Here is a 20612-nt window from a genome sequence, read left to right as displayed (position 1 = left end):
AAACCGAGATGAGGAGAACTTTTTTCACACAGAGAGTGGTGAATCTCTGGAACTCTCTGCCACAGAGGGTAGTTGAGGCCAGTTCATTTGCTATATTTAAGAGGGAGTTAGATGTGGCCCTTGTGGCTAAGGGGATCAGAGGGTATGGAGAGAAGGCAGGTACGGGATACTGAGTTGGATGATCAGCCATGATCATATTGAATGGCGGTGCAGGCTCGAAGGGCCAAATGGCCTACTCCTGCACCTAATTTCTATGTTTCTATGTAACATGGGCATTACTATGAATATAATTTAATGTACTTAAATTAAAGCTAGGTAAATTCTAAACTGATCTCAATTCATCGATTGACACTTCTGGATAAATTAAAGCATATTAGAGTTGTACCAGAAGCACGAAAACCATGTTAATCTTGGGCTGGGTGAGCTAAACTGGGACTAAGAGAAACAAGCTTTAGTGGATGAAACACTCTTACAAAAATTAAAAAAACTGTAGATGGTGCAAATCTGAAATAAAGACACAATATGCTAGAAACACTCAGCAAGCCAGACACATTTTCAGTAGGAGAAACAGATTTAATATCGGGGAGTCAAGTCGAACATCCATTGCAAATACCTTCTCTTGTCTTTGGCTTTTCACAAAAATATTTTTTTTCTGAAACTATACAATCACACTAAAAAGTGAATCACAACCTAGTTAAAGATTAATTTAGTACATTGCATGTATCAGAAATATTTTAACATTTTTTCCCTCAATTTCTCAACGGCAACATTTCTGAAGAAATAATTGAGTAAAAGCTACAAAACGGAGAGTTCAGTTTAGTTTAATGTCATGTGTACCGAGGTACAGTGAGAAGCTCTTGTTGCGCTATCCAGTCAGCAGAAAACGATTACATGATTACAATCGAGCCATTTACAGTGTATAGATACATGATATGGGAATAACGTTTTGTGCAAGATAAAGCCAATTAAAGTCCAATCAATGATACTCCAAGGGTTACCAACGAGGTAGATAGTAGTTCACCACAGCTCTCTGGTTGTGGTAGAATGATTCTGTTGCCTGATAACAGCTGGGAAGAAACTGTCCCTGAATCTGGTGGAGTGCGTTTACACACTTCTATACCATTTGCCTGATGAGAGAGGGGAGAAGCAGAAGTGGCCAGGGTGCGACTCATCCATGATTATGCTGCTGGCCATGTCGAGGCAGCATGAGGTATAAATGGAGTCAATAAAAGGGAGGTTGGTTTGTGTGATGGTCTGGGCGGCGTCCACAATTCGCTACAACTTCTTGCAGTCTTGGATGGAGCTGTTCACAAACCAAGCTGTAATGCATCCTGATAAAATGCTTTCTATGGTGCATCTGTAGTGGTTGGTGAGAATTGTGAAACTTAACATTATTGCATAGTGAAGCAGTCAGTTAGACCACCCATTGCAACAGTACACGAATCACTTCCAATTGTAAATAAATCAGTCACAAAAGGAAAGTAGGAGACTTACTGTGTGTTTCACAAAGTCAACAATTTTTGTTCAAGTTCTCCCTGAGTACAAGCAGGGAAGGTGTGCAGCCAGAGCTGGGAGTATGGAGTGCTGCCAGGGCTCTGGTCCGGAACACTAGGGGTCGGGAATGTATGTAGATTTGTGCTAAGAGCCAGGTACTAAGTACCTGTACATTTCCTGTTCTCCTTAGTAACTGGGTCATTGAAAAATGTATTATATTACTATTTTGTAACGTGTAAAAATAATAGTGAAATAAAAGTGCATTTTGATATTGATAGTAACATCCAATAGTCTGAAAAATCTATGGCTCAGGCACCTAAATCCCAAAACCACAGGATTACAGGAGTTTTAATGTAATCCCCTACCTCATCAAAAACGTAACACCAGGGCCAGTCCAGGCACTCCCTGACTTACGTAACATCTGACTTACATAAGGGCCCCCGGGACATAACCCGTACATAAATCTTGAAGGGTCTGTATCTTCTGCTTGGGAAAGTAAAAATAGTCCTTTGTTTCCATTTGACCATTCTCCATCTCATTCCCACTCTGACACTTCTGTGGCTTCCTGTACTGTTATAACAAGGCTTAACGCAAGCTGCAGGAACCGTGCCTATCCTCCATGTGGGCATGCAGCGGTGTTCCAAACTCAATATCAAATTGAACATCTTCAGCTCACTGACTTTCTCCGCTCCCTCTCACAGATATTCCCTCCTCCACCTCCCTTGGCCCTGTTAATGGAAAACTTCTTTAATCTTCTACTGTATGAATATATTCAAAGTAGTTGTTCAGTGTTTCAACCACTTCCATATTCCTGTTAATTTGCCTACATCTTCTAACAAGGAACCAAACTTTATTTTAACTCTTCTTTATCTCTTTATACATTCACCAAAGACCTTACTGTCTGTTTTTATAATTCTTTCAAACTTATTCTCAACCTATCTCCTCCCTTCACTCTTAGCAAGTTTCTACAATTTTTCTTATCAGTCCCGCCACTCTAATTTCTGAAGCCGAGGATGTATCATTGTCTGCATTTAATATATTTCTCAATAAAATATACATTTCTTAAGATTTATTAAATATTCCTTTTAATGTATCATCTTAAGATTTTTGAATCTACCTCAGCCATTACTACCTTTATACTTATGTGATTGCCTTATTTGTATTTCAGACATTTGTTTCAAACTCTAGCTTCTCACTCTGAATTTGAAATGCTATCATATCATCACTCTTCCTCAGAGGATCCTTCACTATCAATTCATTAATTAATCCTATTCCCTGCTTGGTTCCGCAACCTATTGTTCTAAGAAAGCATCCTAAATATATTCCATGAACTCATCCTCAAAATCACCCTTCGCAATTTAATTTATCCAATCTTTTTGATGATTATAGCTGCCCATGATGATTGAAGTACCTTTCTTACACGACCCATTACTTTCAGGTTTATAATCTGTAACTATAAAGTGGATTACAGCCAACTCACACCAGTGATTTATTTCTCTTGAAATCTCTTGTATTTGCCGAGGGGGCCACTGAGCACAAACGAGCTGCTGAATTAATTTACAATGTAAAATGTGACTATGCTGTCCATTTCATATGTTGCCGTATTTGCAATCGCTTTATCAATGGAATGTATCCAGAAAAGAAACACTAGCAGGCAAAATGTACATTTTCTGGACACTCCATATGTGAACATATAGGAACATAAGAAGTCGCTGTAGGCATTATAAGGGTTCACTGAAACAGGTGGGACCAGGTTAGAGACTCCAGTGATACAAACCATAGTGACAGTAGAACAACTTGTGTAACTTCAACAAGCCTGAGGTGGACAAGGACAGAATGCCAATGTGCCAAATATCTAAACCCTTGAAAGTGTAAAAACTTGTAAAACCTGAAGAGAGCTAAATAGCAAATGACATGACAAATTACTCCGGGCTTGGCAGATACTGCACGTTCAAAAGCTTTGCAGTAAATTTACAAGGTAGTAAATCAACATAAGAGAGAGAAAAGGAACTTAGAACGATCTAGGCTGAACCATTGTGCTGACTTTCTATGACATTAGTTAGGAGATCAGTTTTAGATTTAATCCACCAGATCATTTAATAACCAAACTCCAAGGGTCAACAACAATTAAGTTTTGTACATCAATTTTACTAACCATCCTGCACCATTAGTTACTAAGACACTGGATGCAAATTCCTGAAATAACTGTATGCATAATACTAACCCTCTGCATTCTCTCACTACATCTCAGAAAATATTAAGACTGAAACATGCTAGTTTGCAATAAAAACAATTGGCGGGATTTTAAATGTAATCTATATACTTGTAGTAAGCATATCTTATAGATTAATCACAACCATTTCAATTAAAACATTTCTTACCCAGCTGGAAATAATTTTCTTTTCCAATAAGTTCTCTTCTTCAACGTCTCAACTTTCATTGTAAACCAAATTTATAATCGGTCCTTTTATTGACAATTACACTCCTCCCGTTTGCAGATATTTTCAAACCCAACCGTGGCTCTCGGATATGAGCAATCAGTTCCATCGACTGTTCCTGCCACTTTCACCTTTCACACAAACCGGCTTTCTTTTTATACAGAACCTTTTTTTACAGCCCCCTTTGTTAACATGCGAAAGAGACACAAAAGGGAGTCAAGAAAAAAAGATTTTTATCTGCAGTGACCAACCCTACACAAAGAGGTGTCAGTCATTAATAGGATCCATGAACTAACACGGAAGATCAGCAAACAACTGATTTGTATCGGTTCTTTTTAACTGGCAGGACCATTCAGTAAAAAGTACAGTAGTAAAACTAGCTTATTACGTATCGTGTGCAGTATGTGTAGTGCTATTGTTCTTTCTGCTGATATAAAATGCAGCGAGATAATTGCGTGGTTGATAACTCAAAAGTTTTTCCTATGTAACGAATCCAAGTGCAAGATTACAGAGGCTACAGTTTCAAATTAAACAGCACAACCTCTTCCAGCTGCAGTATACAAGAGGGAAGAAAGGAAACCTACATGTTCTGCAAAATATTCAATCTGATGTATGTCAGGCACAAAATACAATCGTTTGTGTGTGAGGCTTGCTTTTAATAAAATATTTGAATAAATTGATTCATAACTACCTTACTGAAACACGTGTGGAAAAACTTAACTCTGAGCACAATCTATCTTCATATTTCCTCACTACTCAAAGCATTTATGCAACCTGCAATTATACATTTTTTTTAAGAGTGCATTTCAAATCCAGCTAAAATCATAATTTATGCACCAGAGTATGTTTATTTTTCAAAGCAACTGCCTGAGCATTTATTTCATTGAAACAGAAAGTGCGATAACAGACAGCTGGTCAGGCTGCATCAATGGAATCCACGAGATAATGTTTCGGGTTGATGTATTTGGTCAGAACTGAGGAACATTTGAAAGACACTGAAGGAGACCAAGCGAAGGGAGAAGACAACCAAAGGGAAAATCTGTGATAGGATGGGACAAGAGAGAAAGTGAGAAAAGGGATAATAATGCAAGGTGATAAAAAATGGTAAATGATGAGTGAATAGCAATTAATTATTTAGGAGGAGGTGCAAGTGGAAGAAGAAGGAGCAGAGGCAGAGAAACTGGGACAACAGAATGTAATCCTTGTAAGAAGTAAGATGGAAAAAATGGTCCAAGTAGCTAAAAGGTATTATTAGGTTTTCAGAAGATACTAATCACTAGTCCAGCTTCTCAAAATTAAGATGGCGAGGTTGAGAATGGGGAAAGAAGAAGCTAGAGCATATGGCGATGAGAGCAAGGAGGAAACTGGCAACAAAGGTAATAAAAGTTTCCAATTCAATGTGAAAACGCACACCTCCGGATTCAGGGACAGTTTTATCCCAGCTGTAATCGGGCAACTGAACCATCCTACCACAACTAGAGAGCAGTCCTGAACTACTATCTACCTCAATAGAGACCCTCAGACTATCTTTGATCAATATTTACTGGCTTTATCTTCCAGTAAATGTTATTCATGGTATTCCCTTTATCATGTATCTTTACACTGTGGATAGCTTGATTGTAATCATGTATTGTCTTTCCGCTGACTGGTTAGCACACAACAAAAGCTTTTCAATTAAGGGAATATCTTTGAACTATTAATATTTACTACATTAGCATTCTCCCTGCAACAATTGGGATCTGTATAACAATTATTGGTTGCCTAGCTCATACAGCATTTATACAGAACAACTCATTTTGCCATTTTATTAAGCAAAGGTCTGCCATGCTGCCACTTGAATGAATATGATCATGGCTGATCATCCACAATCAATTAATCAAACTGCATTTCTCCATTTCATTCTATTCTACAACCCCAATTTTTGTTTTGCATAAAAATGCTGATCTAACAACATCACAGTCAATCTAGACGACTTCTGAACATCAGTTATTGAGACAAACAGCAACAAAACAGACTAATCTGCCCAACCCATCCATGTTGTCTATGTGTTTCTACTGAGCAAGTCCCATTTACATGTGTTTGGTCCAGATCCCTCTAAATCATTCCTTGCCATGTAGCTGTCTAATTATCTTTTGGATGTCACCATTGTACTCACCTCTATCATTCCCTCTGGCAGCTCATTCCATGCACACGCCACCTTTTATGAGAAGAAACTGCCCCTCAAGTCTCTTTTAAATCTTTTCCCCTGTCATCTTAGACCTATGCCCTCTTGTTCTGGACTCCTCTATCCTGGGAAAAAGACTGTGACCATGCATCTTATCTATGCCTCACATGATTTTGTATACCTCTATAATGCCATCACTGAGTCTCATAGGCACCATAAAAAAAAATCCAGCTTATCCACCCTCTCCCTATAACTTGTCAACTTTCATTTTTTTTTAATTTTATCTAACCAGGTGTTAAAGTGAAACCAGAATGAGTGCTGGCACAATGATAATCAATCAATCAATCAACCTTTATTGTCATCTTGCAAGCAATAGTTGTTACAGTGCAAAATGAAAAGACGTTTCCCAGTGAATAGCGGAGCATCGCACATGAAATTTAAACACTTCACACATAATAACACTAAAAACAATCCAGTCCCTGATGGAACAGTATAAATAGTTAAAAGCAGGTAAAAAAAAAACACAATGTTAAAATTCAATAAACCAATCATAAAAAATGTCCGGGGCCGCTGATGTGAGTGGCCAGTGCCAGTATTAAAGTGTCCGTGCCAGCCGCAGAGTCAAGTCAAGTGACTGTGGGTGCAGAGTGACTGTTTAGCAGCCTCACAGCCTGTGGTAGGAACAACTATTCAATAGTAATAGTAATGTTGTGGTAGGAACAACTATTCATAACAACTATTCTTGCAACCTTTTGGCTATCACAGTGTGGCCACGTACCAAGACGATTTTCAGGATTTGTTTTGGAGAAAAACAAAGAACAATTCAGGTGCTCGTGTTAATAGATAGCTCAAGGGAAAGTCTGTTTCCAGCAGAGAGAAACCCCAACAGCATCAACTGAATCACTCAGAAAGAAAGGAATGCACCCATGGCAAAAATGGCCAACCTATAAATTCTGAAGCGAATCTCTGTACGTCTTACACCCTTGGTGAGGTGATGCCTGCTCACATTATTGCAAATCACCCGACATGCTCCCATAGCCATTTCCCAAGACCCTGTCAAGATCATTCTTTACCCCGTTTGCTGTAGAATCCTGTGAATTCCTCATCACATTTTCTCGTCTTCCTCCCTGCGGGTGAATGTTTAGCTTCCACTTCCTGAAACCAAAACCGGCCCCTCTCAGCCAGTCAGGAAAAGTAAAGCGCTAAGACACTCAGCAGGTCAGGAACCATCTGTCACAAGAACATGTCAACTTCACAGATATTCAACAAATCCTCAGAATTAGGAAGGATTCAAAATTCAAAGCATCAGCGTGGTCTCCCAGTGGATGCTCCATGACCTTCTGAATGCCTCTACTGTTTCTTGACTTTGACTCAGATTTCTAACCAGGCAAGTTTCCTGACCTATTAAAAGTCACCTGCCAATTATTGCACAGGATAGGATGTGCCTCGACTTTCTCTAAACATTCATACCCACTCCTGGCAGGTGATCTGAAAGCACTTTTCACAACTGTGTATTACCCCAAAGCACTTTAGGAACTGTGAAGTACTTTAAAAAAATAGTCACTATGATAAGGCGGGGGACATGGTAAAGGAAACCTCCTCCCAAGAAATGGTACGAATTAAACAACTTGGCTGCAGATATCACCTTCAATTAAATAGATGTGATTGTGGATTCAGGTGAGAAATATGTATAGCACCAGGTAATAACCAGATGTAATAGGCAATGGTAATAACACCAGGAGCAATATAAAGAATTTAAATGTAACAAGAAGAGACAGTGCACACAATAATAATAGTGTGGCAGCAAATACATCAAAGACCAAACGAGAAAAATGTCAAAATTAAATACTGTTCATCTAAATCCATAAAGCATTTCGAACAAGATTGATGAATGACTGACACAAACACAGATCTGAGCTAACCGTCATTGGAAGAACATGGTTACAAACGGATTGAGGCAAGCAAATTAAAATTCCAGGGTATTTGACATTTAAGGAAAAAGGCAGAATGAAATATGAGATTGGAAGGTGATGAGCGAGGTAACTTTGATAAAAAACATGGCAGTAGTGAGAAGGACCATGGCTCAAAGATCAGAAGAACAAGAAGGTACAAGTAGAAGAAAGAACTAATGGGTCTGATATATAACACTCATCACAGATGCTATATTGTTGGACTATCAATCAAGAAACAATGGGGTTTTACGTGGCAATGCAATTAATTAAGCACTTTACTGCTGAGGATTTGTGAATGTCCAAAACTAGAGCCTAAGTTTAATGAAAATAATTACACAAGTACAGAGAGCAAATTTGCTAGATTGAGAAATTAATTGAAAAGTATAACAGTAAAGGCATACACCGAGAAATATTTATTGTACTTCTGAATGAATAGGTATTCCACTGAAAAATGTACATATGACCAGGAACATGATTGTTCACAGGTTATGAATCCATTATATTGAAATTAATGAACAATTTGCAAAGAAAAAAAGTAGGCCTGAACATAAGGTGAAATTTAGAAACCAGTAACAGATAATTAAAATTGATAAGGGCAGAGTAAATGGAACATGAGAATGAGGTAGGAAGAAATACAAAGAAAAAGATGTGTGAAGGAGTATAAAAATGTCCACATTGGTGCCTTAAAACTACAAGAGGGTAGGTAATAATGCAGGATATGGAAATAGTGCAGACTTTAAACAAATATTTTGTATCCGTCTTCACATCAGAAGATAATAACAGCATACCAAAAACAGTAGGTAACCAAGGGGCCACAGTGAGGACTTGAAACAATATCACTGAAGAAAAATACGTCAAATTAATACGACTGTGTCTGGCGAATCCTTTGCCACTGATAACTTTGCCCCAAGGTCTAAAAGAGGTGGCTACAGAGATATTGGATGAATTGGATTGTTTTTTTCCCAAAATTAACTAGATTCTTTAAAAGTCTTACAAATTGGTAAAGTAGATGTAAATGTTCAAAAGAAGACCAAAAAACAGGGAACTAGTGCCCAGTTAACCTAACATCTGTGGTTGGGTAAAATGCTGGAAACCATTATGAAGGAAGTGATAAAGAACACTTCAAGCGCATAACATGGTTAAGCAGAATAAACAGAGTATAACAGAGTATAACAGGAAAATTGTGATTAATATGCATTAGAATTCTAGGAAGATATGTCCAGCAGAGTGGTTAAAAAAAGACCACAACTACAGTGCATTTGGATTTTCCAAAGAGCATTCGTTAAGATGCTACATAAATATTACTGCACAAGATAACAGCTTGTGGGCTTATATGCATTGTTCAGAAGGATGAGAGGTAATCTAATTAAAACATACATGATTCTGAAATGGCCTGACAGTACAAATGCAGTGAAAATGTTGCTTCTCGGAGTCCAGAACTAGGGAGCATTTTTTCCAGAATGAAGGTTACTCATTTAAAACAATACTGGAAGAATTCCTTCTCTCAAAGGTTTGAATTTTTCATTTCAGAAACCTATGGAGACTGAATCATTGAATATATATTCAACAGTGAGACAGATGCTTGATGAGTCAAGAAAAACATAAACAGGCAAGAAAGTGGGTCTGAAACTGGGAGCAGGTCAATCATGATTTTATTCAATTCATTCGCAATTTGAGAGGGAGAAGTAAAATCGGGTGAGTATTGCAGTTGAACAAAGGGGACTTTCCAATACTTCCTCTTTCTTCAGTAAACATGGTTTCCCCCACTGTTGTGGATAACAAAAGGATAGATGGATATGAACAGTGGAACAGAGAGGACGACTAGGATGGAGGAGGGGCGGAGAGGGAGGATATGCAAAGGGTATTTGAAATTAGAGAAATAAATATTCATACTGCTGGGAATTCAAGCAATGCAATGGTATGAATATTGATTTCTACTTTAGCAACCATGCAGTATGAATATTGATGTTATCACTTCTTCCACAGCCAACAATGGACCACTGTGGGCTCCAACTTTCCTTAGTCATCAGTGTTGGCTCTGATTTGTTTTAAACCTTTTCATACCTCTAGTTGCCCTCTCCCCTGACTCAGTCTGAAGAAGTGTTTTGACCCAAAACGTTACCTATTCCTTTTCTCCACAGATGCTGCCTGACCCACTGAGTTACTGCAGCATTTTGTGTCCAACTTTGGTGTAAACCAGCATCTGCAGTTCCTTCCTACATCAGACATTATTGGATCTAGTCTTGAGAAGTACGGTCAGCCAATTGTCAATGGAGGAACATTCGGGGTAAAACTAACTTCGATGGGGCAAGAGACCTGACTGCAAAGAGCAAACCATGGATTAGAAGGTTTTCTTTACAGAACTTGGAAAGACCTTTAAAGAATAGATGTTTGCGGTACAGCTTCAATTGTGGTAATCATGAGACAATTAGTCAGGGTGAAATGGACATTATAATGTAATAGTCATAGCCCACACAAACTGTTATGATGAAACGTCATTGATTTGAAACATTCATCTTTTTCGATGGATGCTGATGAGCCCACTGAGTGTTGGTAGCATTTTCTCTTTTTATTCCAAAATCAGTAGCAAAAAACTTAAAACTGTATATTCAGTTTCACTGTAAACGCATTTAACCACATGGGGTGCAGAGAACAGGAGGCTCTGCAGAGGAGAGTGGGGTCTGGAGACGGCGACAGTACATGGTAGGCGCAGAAGGAATGTATGGGGGGGGGGGTGTTGTAGAAATGTGGGGGTTATAGGTTTGGTGGGTGGTGCAGTCTGGACGAATGCACAGTCTGGTTTCGATGGGTACATTTGGGGGGGTTTTGGTGCAGGCTAAGAGCTGTTCTGGAAGGTTGTGATTAGTGCATTTGGGGAGTTTTGAGGGGCTATGGGGGGTGCAGTTGTGGGTTCAGTTGGGGGGGCTGTGGGGATGTGCAGGCTGGAAGGTTGTGAAAGATGCATTTGGATAGTTGGGCATTTGGGGTGCAATGTGAGAGTAGAGAAGTGTGGGAGGGTGGAGGACTATGGGGATGGTGCGACCTGGTGTAGTGGGGTGTAGTGCAGCCCGGGGTGGGAGCTGGTGCACCCTGAAGTGTGTGTGTGTGTGGGGGGGTCACCCTCGCCTGCCTCTCATTCTCTCATTCACCCTCCCTCCACCATCATTTCACTCACAGTAAATGAACGCTATGGAGCGCAGCAGAACTATCCTGGTGAGCCAGAAGGTTCCCGGCTGCAGCCCGGCGCACTCGGGCATGGGGCGACCCTGCTGCTGGCCGTCTTTGCCGGGCTGAGACGCCCCATCAGCCCCATCATCCGCCCCCTTGTCCCCAACCACCCGCCGCACTCGCAGCCCCGCCACGGGCGCCGCCATCTTGGTCGCGCATGCGTGCTACGCCGCTGTCCCGGGACCTGCTCCGGGCTCCACGTCAGTCTGAGCTGAGAGTCAGGAAAATGCACCAACACTTTTCGTTATTAACCCCGCAATCATGGTTGGCACACGGACTGACAATGTTGGAGATCGCACAAGACTGGAGAGCAGAATTGTGTGAAGTTTGCACAATTTTCTAAAAAGCATAAAGTAATTGTAATTGTAATTGTAATTGTAAATCTTTATTGTCAGTGCAGGAGTAACTCAAAAGCTCATGATCTGCACAAAAATGCTGGAATAACTCAGCTGCCCAGCTCCTTTTCTCCAGAGATGCTGCAGGACCAGCTGAGTTACTCCAGCATTTTGTGTCTATCTCCCGTGTAAACTAGCATCTGCGGTTCCTTCCAATGTGTAACTTTGCAGAACCTGGATAGGCGACTTTTCGCAGACTGAAGGGTTCCGACCCGAAACGTCGCCTACCTATGTTCTCCAAGGATGCTGCCTGACCCACTGAATTACTCCAGTTCCTCTGAGGTTCCTTCTGTCAGCATCCGAAAAACATATAGTGCCCTCCATAATATTTGGGACAAAGACCCATCATTTATTTACTTGCCTCTGTACTTGTAATAGAAAAGAATCACGTGTGGTTAAAGTACACATTGTGAGATTTTAATAAAGGCTATTTGTATACATTTTGGTTTCACCATGTAGAAATTACAGCAGTGTTTATACATAGTCCTCCCTCATTTCAGGCTGCCATAATGTTTGGGACACAGCAATGTCATGTAAATGAAAGGAGTCATGTTTAGTATTTTGTTGCATGCAATGACTGCTTGGAGTCTGCGATTCATGGACATTACCAGTTGCTGGATGTCTTCTCTGGTGATGCTCTGCCAGGCCTGTTTTGCAGCCATTTATAGCTTATGCTTGTTTTGGGGGCTAGTCCCCTTCAGTTTTCGCTTCAGCATATAAAAGGAATACTCAAATGGGTTCAGATCATGTGATTGACTTGGCCACACAAACACCTGTGAAGCCATGTGTACCAAACATTATGGTGCCCTGAAATTGGGGGGGGGGGGGGGGGGGGGGGGAGGCTATGTATAAACACAGCCAAGCAAAAACTGAGCAATTTTTCAAAATACAATGATTCTCCAAGTTCCATGTTATCCTGGTTTTGACTATTACTACAATGTTAATCGTAATAAAGTTATCAAATACTCTATCCAATCCCATCATGTGTGTAATGGAAGAAAGGAACTGTAAGTGCTGTTTACAAAGCACTTTGTACCATCATGTAAGCACCTTCTTTAAGGTCTCTGCAGGCCAATTAAACACAGAAAATACATTTTGAAAAAGAAATAATTAGTTTTCAACATTTATTGGATTACAGGATTCAATGGAGATCATCGGAAATCTTTTCTGTTATTGTATTTAGTAACTCTTAGAATGAAAGAGATGGGCGATAATCACTTTAATTACTTTATTAAGGGATCACCATAATGAAACTGATACACTTGTATAGTTTTGAGTCCAGTTTAGATAGATATCATCTCTTAAAGAGAAAGCGATTGCACACAGTACTTTCAGAAAACATTTGCATTAAAATAAAAACACTCCAAAATGCTGTAAAATTCAATAAAATATTAAGCAACTTTTATTGAGATTCCATGTTCTAATCTTCTTTCCATCACATCCACCTCTCCCACCCAGAACCAAAACAAAATTTTCAAACAGTACACTTGCATTTTGATATGATCTATGGAAAATGTAGGCAAAATTTATTCTAATGCCATTGTTTTCAGATGCAAATTAGTTTTGCCTTTCCCTAACGTTTTTGTCCATGCGACTGAAAACATGTTTGTTCTGAATTCTAGTCACACACAGGACCCTGTCATTATGGGCACCACCGTCAGTGAAGATTTACAAAACTGGCCCTGGGCCAGCTTCTGTTTTGCAATAATAAAATATATATGTTACTGCAGAGCATAGTGGATTATAAAATATATTTGCTTTTGAAAGGAAAATCAACAGACAAACCACTTTCTGATAAATTATTAACATAATGACCTATATTTTTTAAATACCCTGCATTCTAAATTTGTTCTGACAAATCACCTGTTGCTGAAGTATCAAAATTATACCGATAATCTTTAGTATGCAAAAGTTTATTTATTTCATTTCTCTTCCTCAAAGTGTAGCTTCAGTATAGAACTGGCTACCACATGCAGACCAGAAGTAGACATGCAGACCAGAAGAAAATTGCTTTTGCCTATTTAACTGCTGGCATCTTTAAAAGTAAATGTGTCACCAGACCAGGATGCTGAAAGGAAATAACGGCTACTACAATTATTTTCCTTTTCTTTTTGGCTGCAAGCATGGTGTCAGATAATTGCTAATGGTGTTTTAAAAGGGAGAGTAGAACAGTTTGAATAGATGCAGACCAGTCTATATAAAATCAGTGAATGAGTGAATAAATAAATATAATTTAGAAAGGCACTTAACAATGAGATCTGTTGAGGGTAGATTGTATTGGATAATTGTTTGATAAAGTTTTTTGAGGAAGTACCAAGGTGGGTTCATGAGAGTACAACAGTTAATGGATTCCAACAAGGCTTTTGAAAAGTTTCCACACTCAAAACAGTACTAGCCCATGTGTTCAAGGGAACAGGGATCCAAAATTGGCTTATTGTCAGAGCAAAGGGTAATAATCAACAAGTGTCTGGTATACAGGTTTGTATTGGGGGCTTTGAAGGACAGTCATGGGTCCCTTGCTTCTTGTTGGATATTTCAGTGGATTGGGTTTTAAATTGCAAGGCATTGTTAAGACATTTGCAGATGGTACCAGAATTAGCCAGACACTTCAAAGTGAGGACAAAAGATAACGATTGCACAAAGATGTCAAGTGGCTGAGCAGTAAAGCAACCAATTTTCAAGCTGGAGAAATGTGAACAAATGATTTTAAGGATGATGCGCAATAAGAGGGATGTACAAGACATGGTAAGGCATAGAGAAGAATGGCTAAACAGACATTAACTAAACAAAACAGAGAGCTGTTTTGTGCAGTGCAATCCCATAAATCCTTGAAGTTAGAAGGGAAGAGAGATGATGTTAGGTTGATACCGGCCTGTTTTTGATTAGATATAGAACATAAGAGCAGAGAGCTCATACTGGAAATGTAAAAAGCACTGGTTAGGCATTGGCTAGATTTCTATTTACATTTCTGGTCACTATGCTACATTAATTATGGGATAGCACTAGAGAACGTGCAGAGGAGAGTCATGCAAAATTTAGTTATAGGAACAGATTGGCCTTGGAATAGAGAAGATCGAAGGGAGATTTAATCAGAATCTGTACATTTGTGAGACATCCAGGAAGGGAGAACAGATAAAAAGTTTGTTTTCCTGAGTAGAAAGGACAATATCAAGGCAACATAAAAAATATTGAGGAAAGATTGGAACAGGAGTTGAGGTAAAGGTTTTCATCTTGTGACTGTTGGGATCTGGGACAAGTTCAAGTTCAAATGTATATGTCACATATAAGGTGCAGTGAAATGTAATTTACAATGCAGCGTTACAATTAAACAATTACACAATACACAACATAATTCAACAGAGACAGCATTCTTCACTGGAAGGCAATACAGTTCAGACAGTCCTCTTCCTCCTCCTTCCTTGTTCACCCGTGGTTGGGGCCCTGACCCTCCGTAGTCGCCGTTATGGACGGCCCGATGTTCAAGGCCTCTGGTCGGGATGGTCGGAATGCCGACGTCGGGACAGGTCAAGCACACCCCGCGGCCCGGAGCTCCCAAATCGGCCACCTCCTTACCGGAAACCGTGGCTTCAAGACATTGTAGGCCGCAGGCCAGCGTTCGGAGCTCTTCTTGAACACAAGGGTTGAAAGAGTGGTGAAGGGTGAGCTGTTCATCACATTCAAAATAATACAGAGAAGAACTCTTGAAATGGATTTAATCTAAATAGCTCATTTTTGGCCACTGACACACATGTTGATTGGCCCCCTTCTGCACTGTAAAGTCCCATTAACGTGTGAACACTGTGGATGTATTTAATGTGAATCTAGTTGCAAGATAAGAAATTAGTGATATGGTATTGGAGTCAGATTAATTTAGGTAGAAAGCTCATCCACATAGTTCAACGGGCCTGATGCTCTGTTTCCATGCTGTAAATTCTATTTAAACATCAAATATGCATGTTAATTATAACCCATCCCTTATGAGTGGTGATTAACCTTTTGAATTACAAGTTTTTGGGTTGTACTGAGATTGAATTTATGTGCAATTATTGGTATATGTATCCCCCTTTTCTCAGGCTGTGTGTGGTGACAAGGCCTACAGTTACTGCTCATAGAAACATAGAAAACATAGAAATTAGGTGCAGGAGTAGGCCATTCGGCCCTTCGAGCCTGCACCACCATTCAATATGATCATGGCTGATCATCCAACTCAGTATCCCACACCTGCCTTCTCTCCATACCCTCTGATCCCCTTAGCCATGAACTCATACTTTGAGAAGGTGGTAGTGGGATCTTCAGATCATTAGAGTCCATCTGATTAATGGACTCTTACCGTGAAATTAGGATGACAATTCCAGTACTTAGATCCAATACTTCCAAGCCAGGATAGTATGTGACTTGGAGGGGATTTTGGAGAAGGTTACATACCCATGAACTGGCAACCCCTAATGTCATCTCCAAACATTTCAATCCCGGTCAGTACTTAGATGGGAGATCAACCTGGATGCTGCAGATGCAACTGTCGAGGGGAAATAATTCAACCAGCAGACTAAATTGTGAAATGATCCGAGTCAAATTGCATTGCACATGATACACAAAAGCACTTCGATCTACTGACTTTGTGGCTACCTATTTATTGTGCTTTAATGTGAGGAGCTCTTTGCACATTAAAGTTCTGGAGTAACTCAGTTGGTCAGGTAGAATCTATGGAGAACACAGGTGACATTTTGGATCGGGACTCTTGTTCAGAATGATTGGGGGGAGAGGAAGAATTCTGGGAGAGAGGAGAAGCAGGACAAAGTGAGGCAGGTGGGACACAGGTCAGGGGAGGGGTGGGGTGGGAAGAAAGGAGGTGGTGGATGTGGGGGATAGAGAGGAAGGGGAGGGGAGGGGAGGGGAGGGTTGTTGTTAACCTAACATTGGAGAATTCAATGTTCTGCCTGTTGGGTTGTAAGCTACTGAAGCTTTGTACATTGTTGGCTGTGTATTTATTTCAAACTGATTCTCAATGCCAGAGTCCTGGTAAAATCACGGACTGTCTGGATGCAATGCCATTGTGCTAGAAACTGCAAGCACCCGGGGAGAACATTTAAATTACAAGAGGAAATAATACGTTTTATTTTAAAGAAATAGTTAATAGCCAGACAATAATATAACCGTTTTAAAGGAATCCAACAGCCAGGCACTCCCTTCAATGCGTTTCCCACTTTTTCTCTGGCTATGTTTTTTTCCAATTATTTGCTCACTGGGCTAAAGAGAACACTATGTCCAGACTCACTGAGATCACGATATCTCATGATCGCATCTTCTCCTGCCAGTCAGGTATGAGCTGTAGCAGCGGAAAAGTTAAACACTAAATAAAGTTAAACAGTGAATATTCCAAATCTGACTGAATTGTGTCATTCAAATCCCTTTTTATTTGTCAGAATTATAGTGTTTCCCGAAACGTAAATAAAATGGATGAGACGCGATTTCAGCGGCGTTGAAACTTATTGAGCGAGATTGCATCAAGTGCAGCCTATCCCCTGCTAGCCGAGAGTAATGCAGGAAATGTTTGGTAAACGGGACGTTTCCTTTCAGCGTGTTTGAGATTGTAATACGTTCGATACAGTGTGTTTGATATTGTAATGCGTTTGATACAGTGTGTTTGAGATTGTAATACGTTCGATACAGTGTGTTTGAGATTGTAATGCGTTTGATACAGTGTGTTTGAGATTGTAATGCGTTTGATACATACAGTGTGTTTGAGATTGTAATGCGTTTGATACAATGTGTTTGAGATTATAGTGCGTTGTATAAACGAAAGCGGTTCTGCCCCTATTTGTGCTTAAATGTTTCAGGGCGTGATACATACATCCCACGACACGTTTAAAGTATCTAAACTAACACAAACTTTAAGAAGGGTCTCAACCCGAAATATTGCCCATTCCTTCTCTCCAGAGATACTGCTACTGTTCTCCAGAGAACAGCTACTCCAGCATGTTCTGTCTCTCGTAGGTGTAAACCAGCATCTGCAGCTCCTTCCTACACCTCTCAGGAAATGTGTTGGGTTGCTTTCGACACCTGAAAAAAGACACCGACTGGGTTTCTGTTGACTAACCCATGATCGAATCTGTTTTGAATGGTCTAATGAACAGAGGCGCGCTTCTCAACCTTACTGACTTCAGCGGGCTAGTCAGCGAGCTATGTTACAAAACTAGCAGCTCTTCTTGGGTAGGAGCGAATGTGATGGCTTGGCGGAATGGATAACGAGAGCATTGGTCTACATTATTTACACATCTCATTGTAAAATCAAATACTACGGGCGCTAGAAAAATATGACGTTGAAATACTCGGCGGGCATTGGATAGAGAAGCAGTCTTGACGTTTTAGGTGGACGAGCAGAAATGGAAGAAGATAGACACAAAATACTCAGTAACTCAGCGGGTCAGGCAGCATCTCTGGAGTGAAGGAATGGCTGACGTTTCGGATCGGTCTAACATTTCATAAATCCACACAGAGTCTATTCAATTGGCGTACAATGTGTTGGTATGTAAGATGCATCCTTGTGTCGAACACTCGTCAACGGGAAGCATAGGTTCACTCAAATCAATTAACTAGATATCCTTGCAATGCCTATATAGTGTGTTGTATTAATTATGCTAATACTAATGTAATCCATTTCAAACCTATCTCTCGGCTCCTCGTCCGAACAGTGCAGATATATGGTTCAACTCTGACAATTTCTCTTCTCCGCTCAAAGATAATTTACTTCAACAAAACGTAATTCTATGTTGATTTTACAATGAGCTAGGACGAATCGAAGGGCCGAAAGGTTTTCCCCGTACCTCAACGGTCGCACGGTGTGGGGACGATGAGCTGACTGTTTTCTATTGGGCTGGTTGAATGGATTTAAGTTTTTGAAGCCTCCTGTCTACATTTTGTGTCCCCAATACAATATTTCTATCTCTGTGTGTTAGTCCTGTCTGGTTTAATATCACCACAGTCGCCGAATTGATGAGGCCCTTTTGCCAACACTGGGTGTTTCTACTGCATTGGGCAAACGGTTTTAGCTACAAGGCGCCAGCGTCGAGTAAGTTTACCGTCTCTCTCAAAGGATGTAATTAGCAGAGATCATGTTAAGGCGAGTATGCGGGAGAATGTAGCAGGGAAGGGAGGGGGGGAGGTAGTTGGGGGAAAACAAACGACTCAGAGCAAAGCAGGAATGACAACCCTTCAAACGTATCTGAGCTGACAGTTACTCGCCCGGTAATGTAAGATGATATTTGAGAGGAGAGACTCGACTGCTTTGTTTAGGGCGGACTGAATTACATAATTTAAACTTCAACAGCATAGGCTTAAGGTGAGAGGGGAAGATTTAAATGGGTCCCAGGGGGGGCAACTGTTTCATCACCGGGTCGTGCATGTATGAATCCAGCTGCCAGAGGAAGTGGCAGAGGCAGGTAGAATTACAACATTTAAAAGACACTTGGACAGGTACAAGGATTGGGAAGGTTTGGAAGGGTATGGGTCGGGCGCCGGCAAATGAGAGTAGCTTGGTTAGGTCAGCATGGACGAATCGGACGAGGCTGTTTGTGTAGGGAGGAACTGCAGATGCTGATTTAAACCGTAGACGGACACAAAAAGCTGGAGTAACTCAGCGGATCAGACAACTTCTCTGGAGCAAAGGAATAAGGTGACGTTTCGGGTCGAGACTCGAAACGTCACATATTCCTTTTCTCCAGAGATAGTTTCTATCTTGGACGAAACTATTTCCTTGCTCCAAATCACGATGAGTCAGTCCGTGACTAAAACTGTTAACGTACACACATTAATGCAAACCGTACTCAACATTTGCAACATTTCTTTCAATATTTTTTTGGATTGAATGGTATGAACTTTTAGAAAGAAATACACGACTTCAACGCCGAAATTGACCGAAATGGACATTAATTGTCCTGGCCACTTCTAAAGTTGTGAACGAAAAGATTTGTGCATCCATATCCTTAGAAGTGTAATACAGTAAATACAGCGGCCAGTGAGCTGGCCTGTTCTGCTGCCCCCTAGATTGTTTCATTTGATTGCCTTCAAGTCCAAATGATTAATGAGCCAAAATTAGTCAATCTGTCCCGGTCACCAGTAGGTGAGATGACCCGACTAGTATTAATTATTATGGTGACAAACATCAAATCTACGGTATCTTATACATTATAACTGCGTGGGAATGTAGCGAATCGGACGGTCAGTCAATGAGGTTTTGCAATTATCTGGCATCCAAATACTACAACACACCTGACCTTAACAGCGAATAAAGAAGTTAAATAGCGTGCGTATTTATTTAATATATTAATACAACTTAATTAGGCACACGGAACAAAATAAAGACGATAGCAACTGAAGAGGTGAAAAACAACTGCATGTTGTGCAGCTCAATCGCTCTGTAAATACATTTTAAAAATGAATTCATCGAAGGCTCTCCCTGCAACAAAAAACGAAGTACTTTTGATGGAAAGATAGGCAAAGTTACATATAACTGGTGGCGGTGCAGGAAGGAACTGCGGATGCTGGTTTTCACAGAAGATAGACAAGGAAAGCTGGAGTAACTCAGCGGGGCAGGCAGCATCTCTGGATAGAAGGAATGGGTCGAGACCCTTCTTCAGACTCTTCAAAGCAGGCATACCTTGAGGAGATTTCGCAGTGGGGCAGACGAAATGTGTAGGAAGGAACTGCCGATGCCGGTTTACACCGAAGGTGGACACAAAATGCTGGAACCCTTCAGTTTGAAGAAGGGTCTCGACCCGAAACGTCACCCATTCCTTGTACCCAGAGATGCTGCCTGTCCCGCTGAGTTACTATAGCATGGCCTGTGTAAGTTAGGTACAGGACGACATGGTGTTCATTGCCCATGTTTATAATTTTATGACTATTTAAGCCAGTGATTTATTGTGTATTTTCAGTCTTTTGT

At 40.4% G+C, this 20612-nt stretch overlaps 1 protein-coding gene across 2 annotated transcripts in view; it reads right to left on the bottom strand.

Moving 5' to 3' along the window:
* Positions 1-11444, bottom strand: part of lmf1 (lipase maturation factor 1) — a 460297-nt gene extending 448853 nt beyond the window's left edge. The window contains exon 1 of one of the 2 annotated variants that reach the window (XM_055651323.1): positions 11224-11444. In XM_055651323.1, coding sequence (XP_055507298.1) covers positions 11224-11422 — 199 coding nt within the window. In that variant the 5' untranslated portion in view covers positions 11423-11444. Of the gene's footprint in view, positions 1-3875; positions 4016-11223 lie in introns of those variants that run through there. The other variant, XM_055651324.1, reaches the window with a different exon arrangement.
* Positions 11445-20612: the final 9168 nt, after the last annotated feature.

This window comes from Leucoraja erinacea, chromosome 20 (genome assembly GCF_028641065.1).
Source record: "Leucoraja erinacea ecotype New England chromosome 20, Leri_hhj_1, whole genome shotgun sequence".
In the NCBI taxonomy this organism is placed as follows: Eukaryota; Metazoa; Chordata; class Chondrichthyes; order Rajiformes; family Rajidae; genus Leucoraja; species Leucoraja erinaceus.
This window is presented reverse-complemented; position numbering and strand designations above follow the sequence as displayed.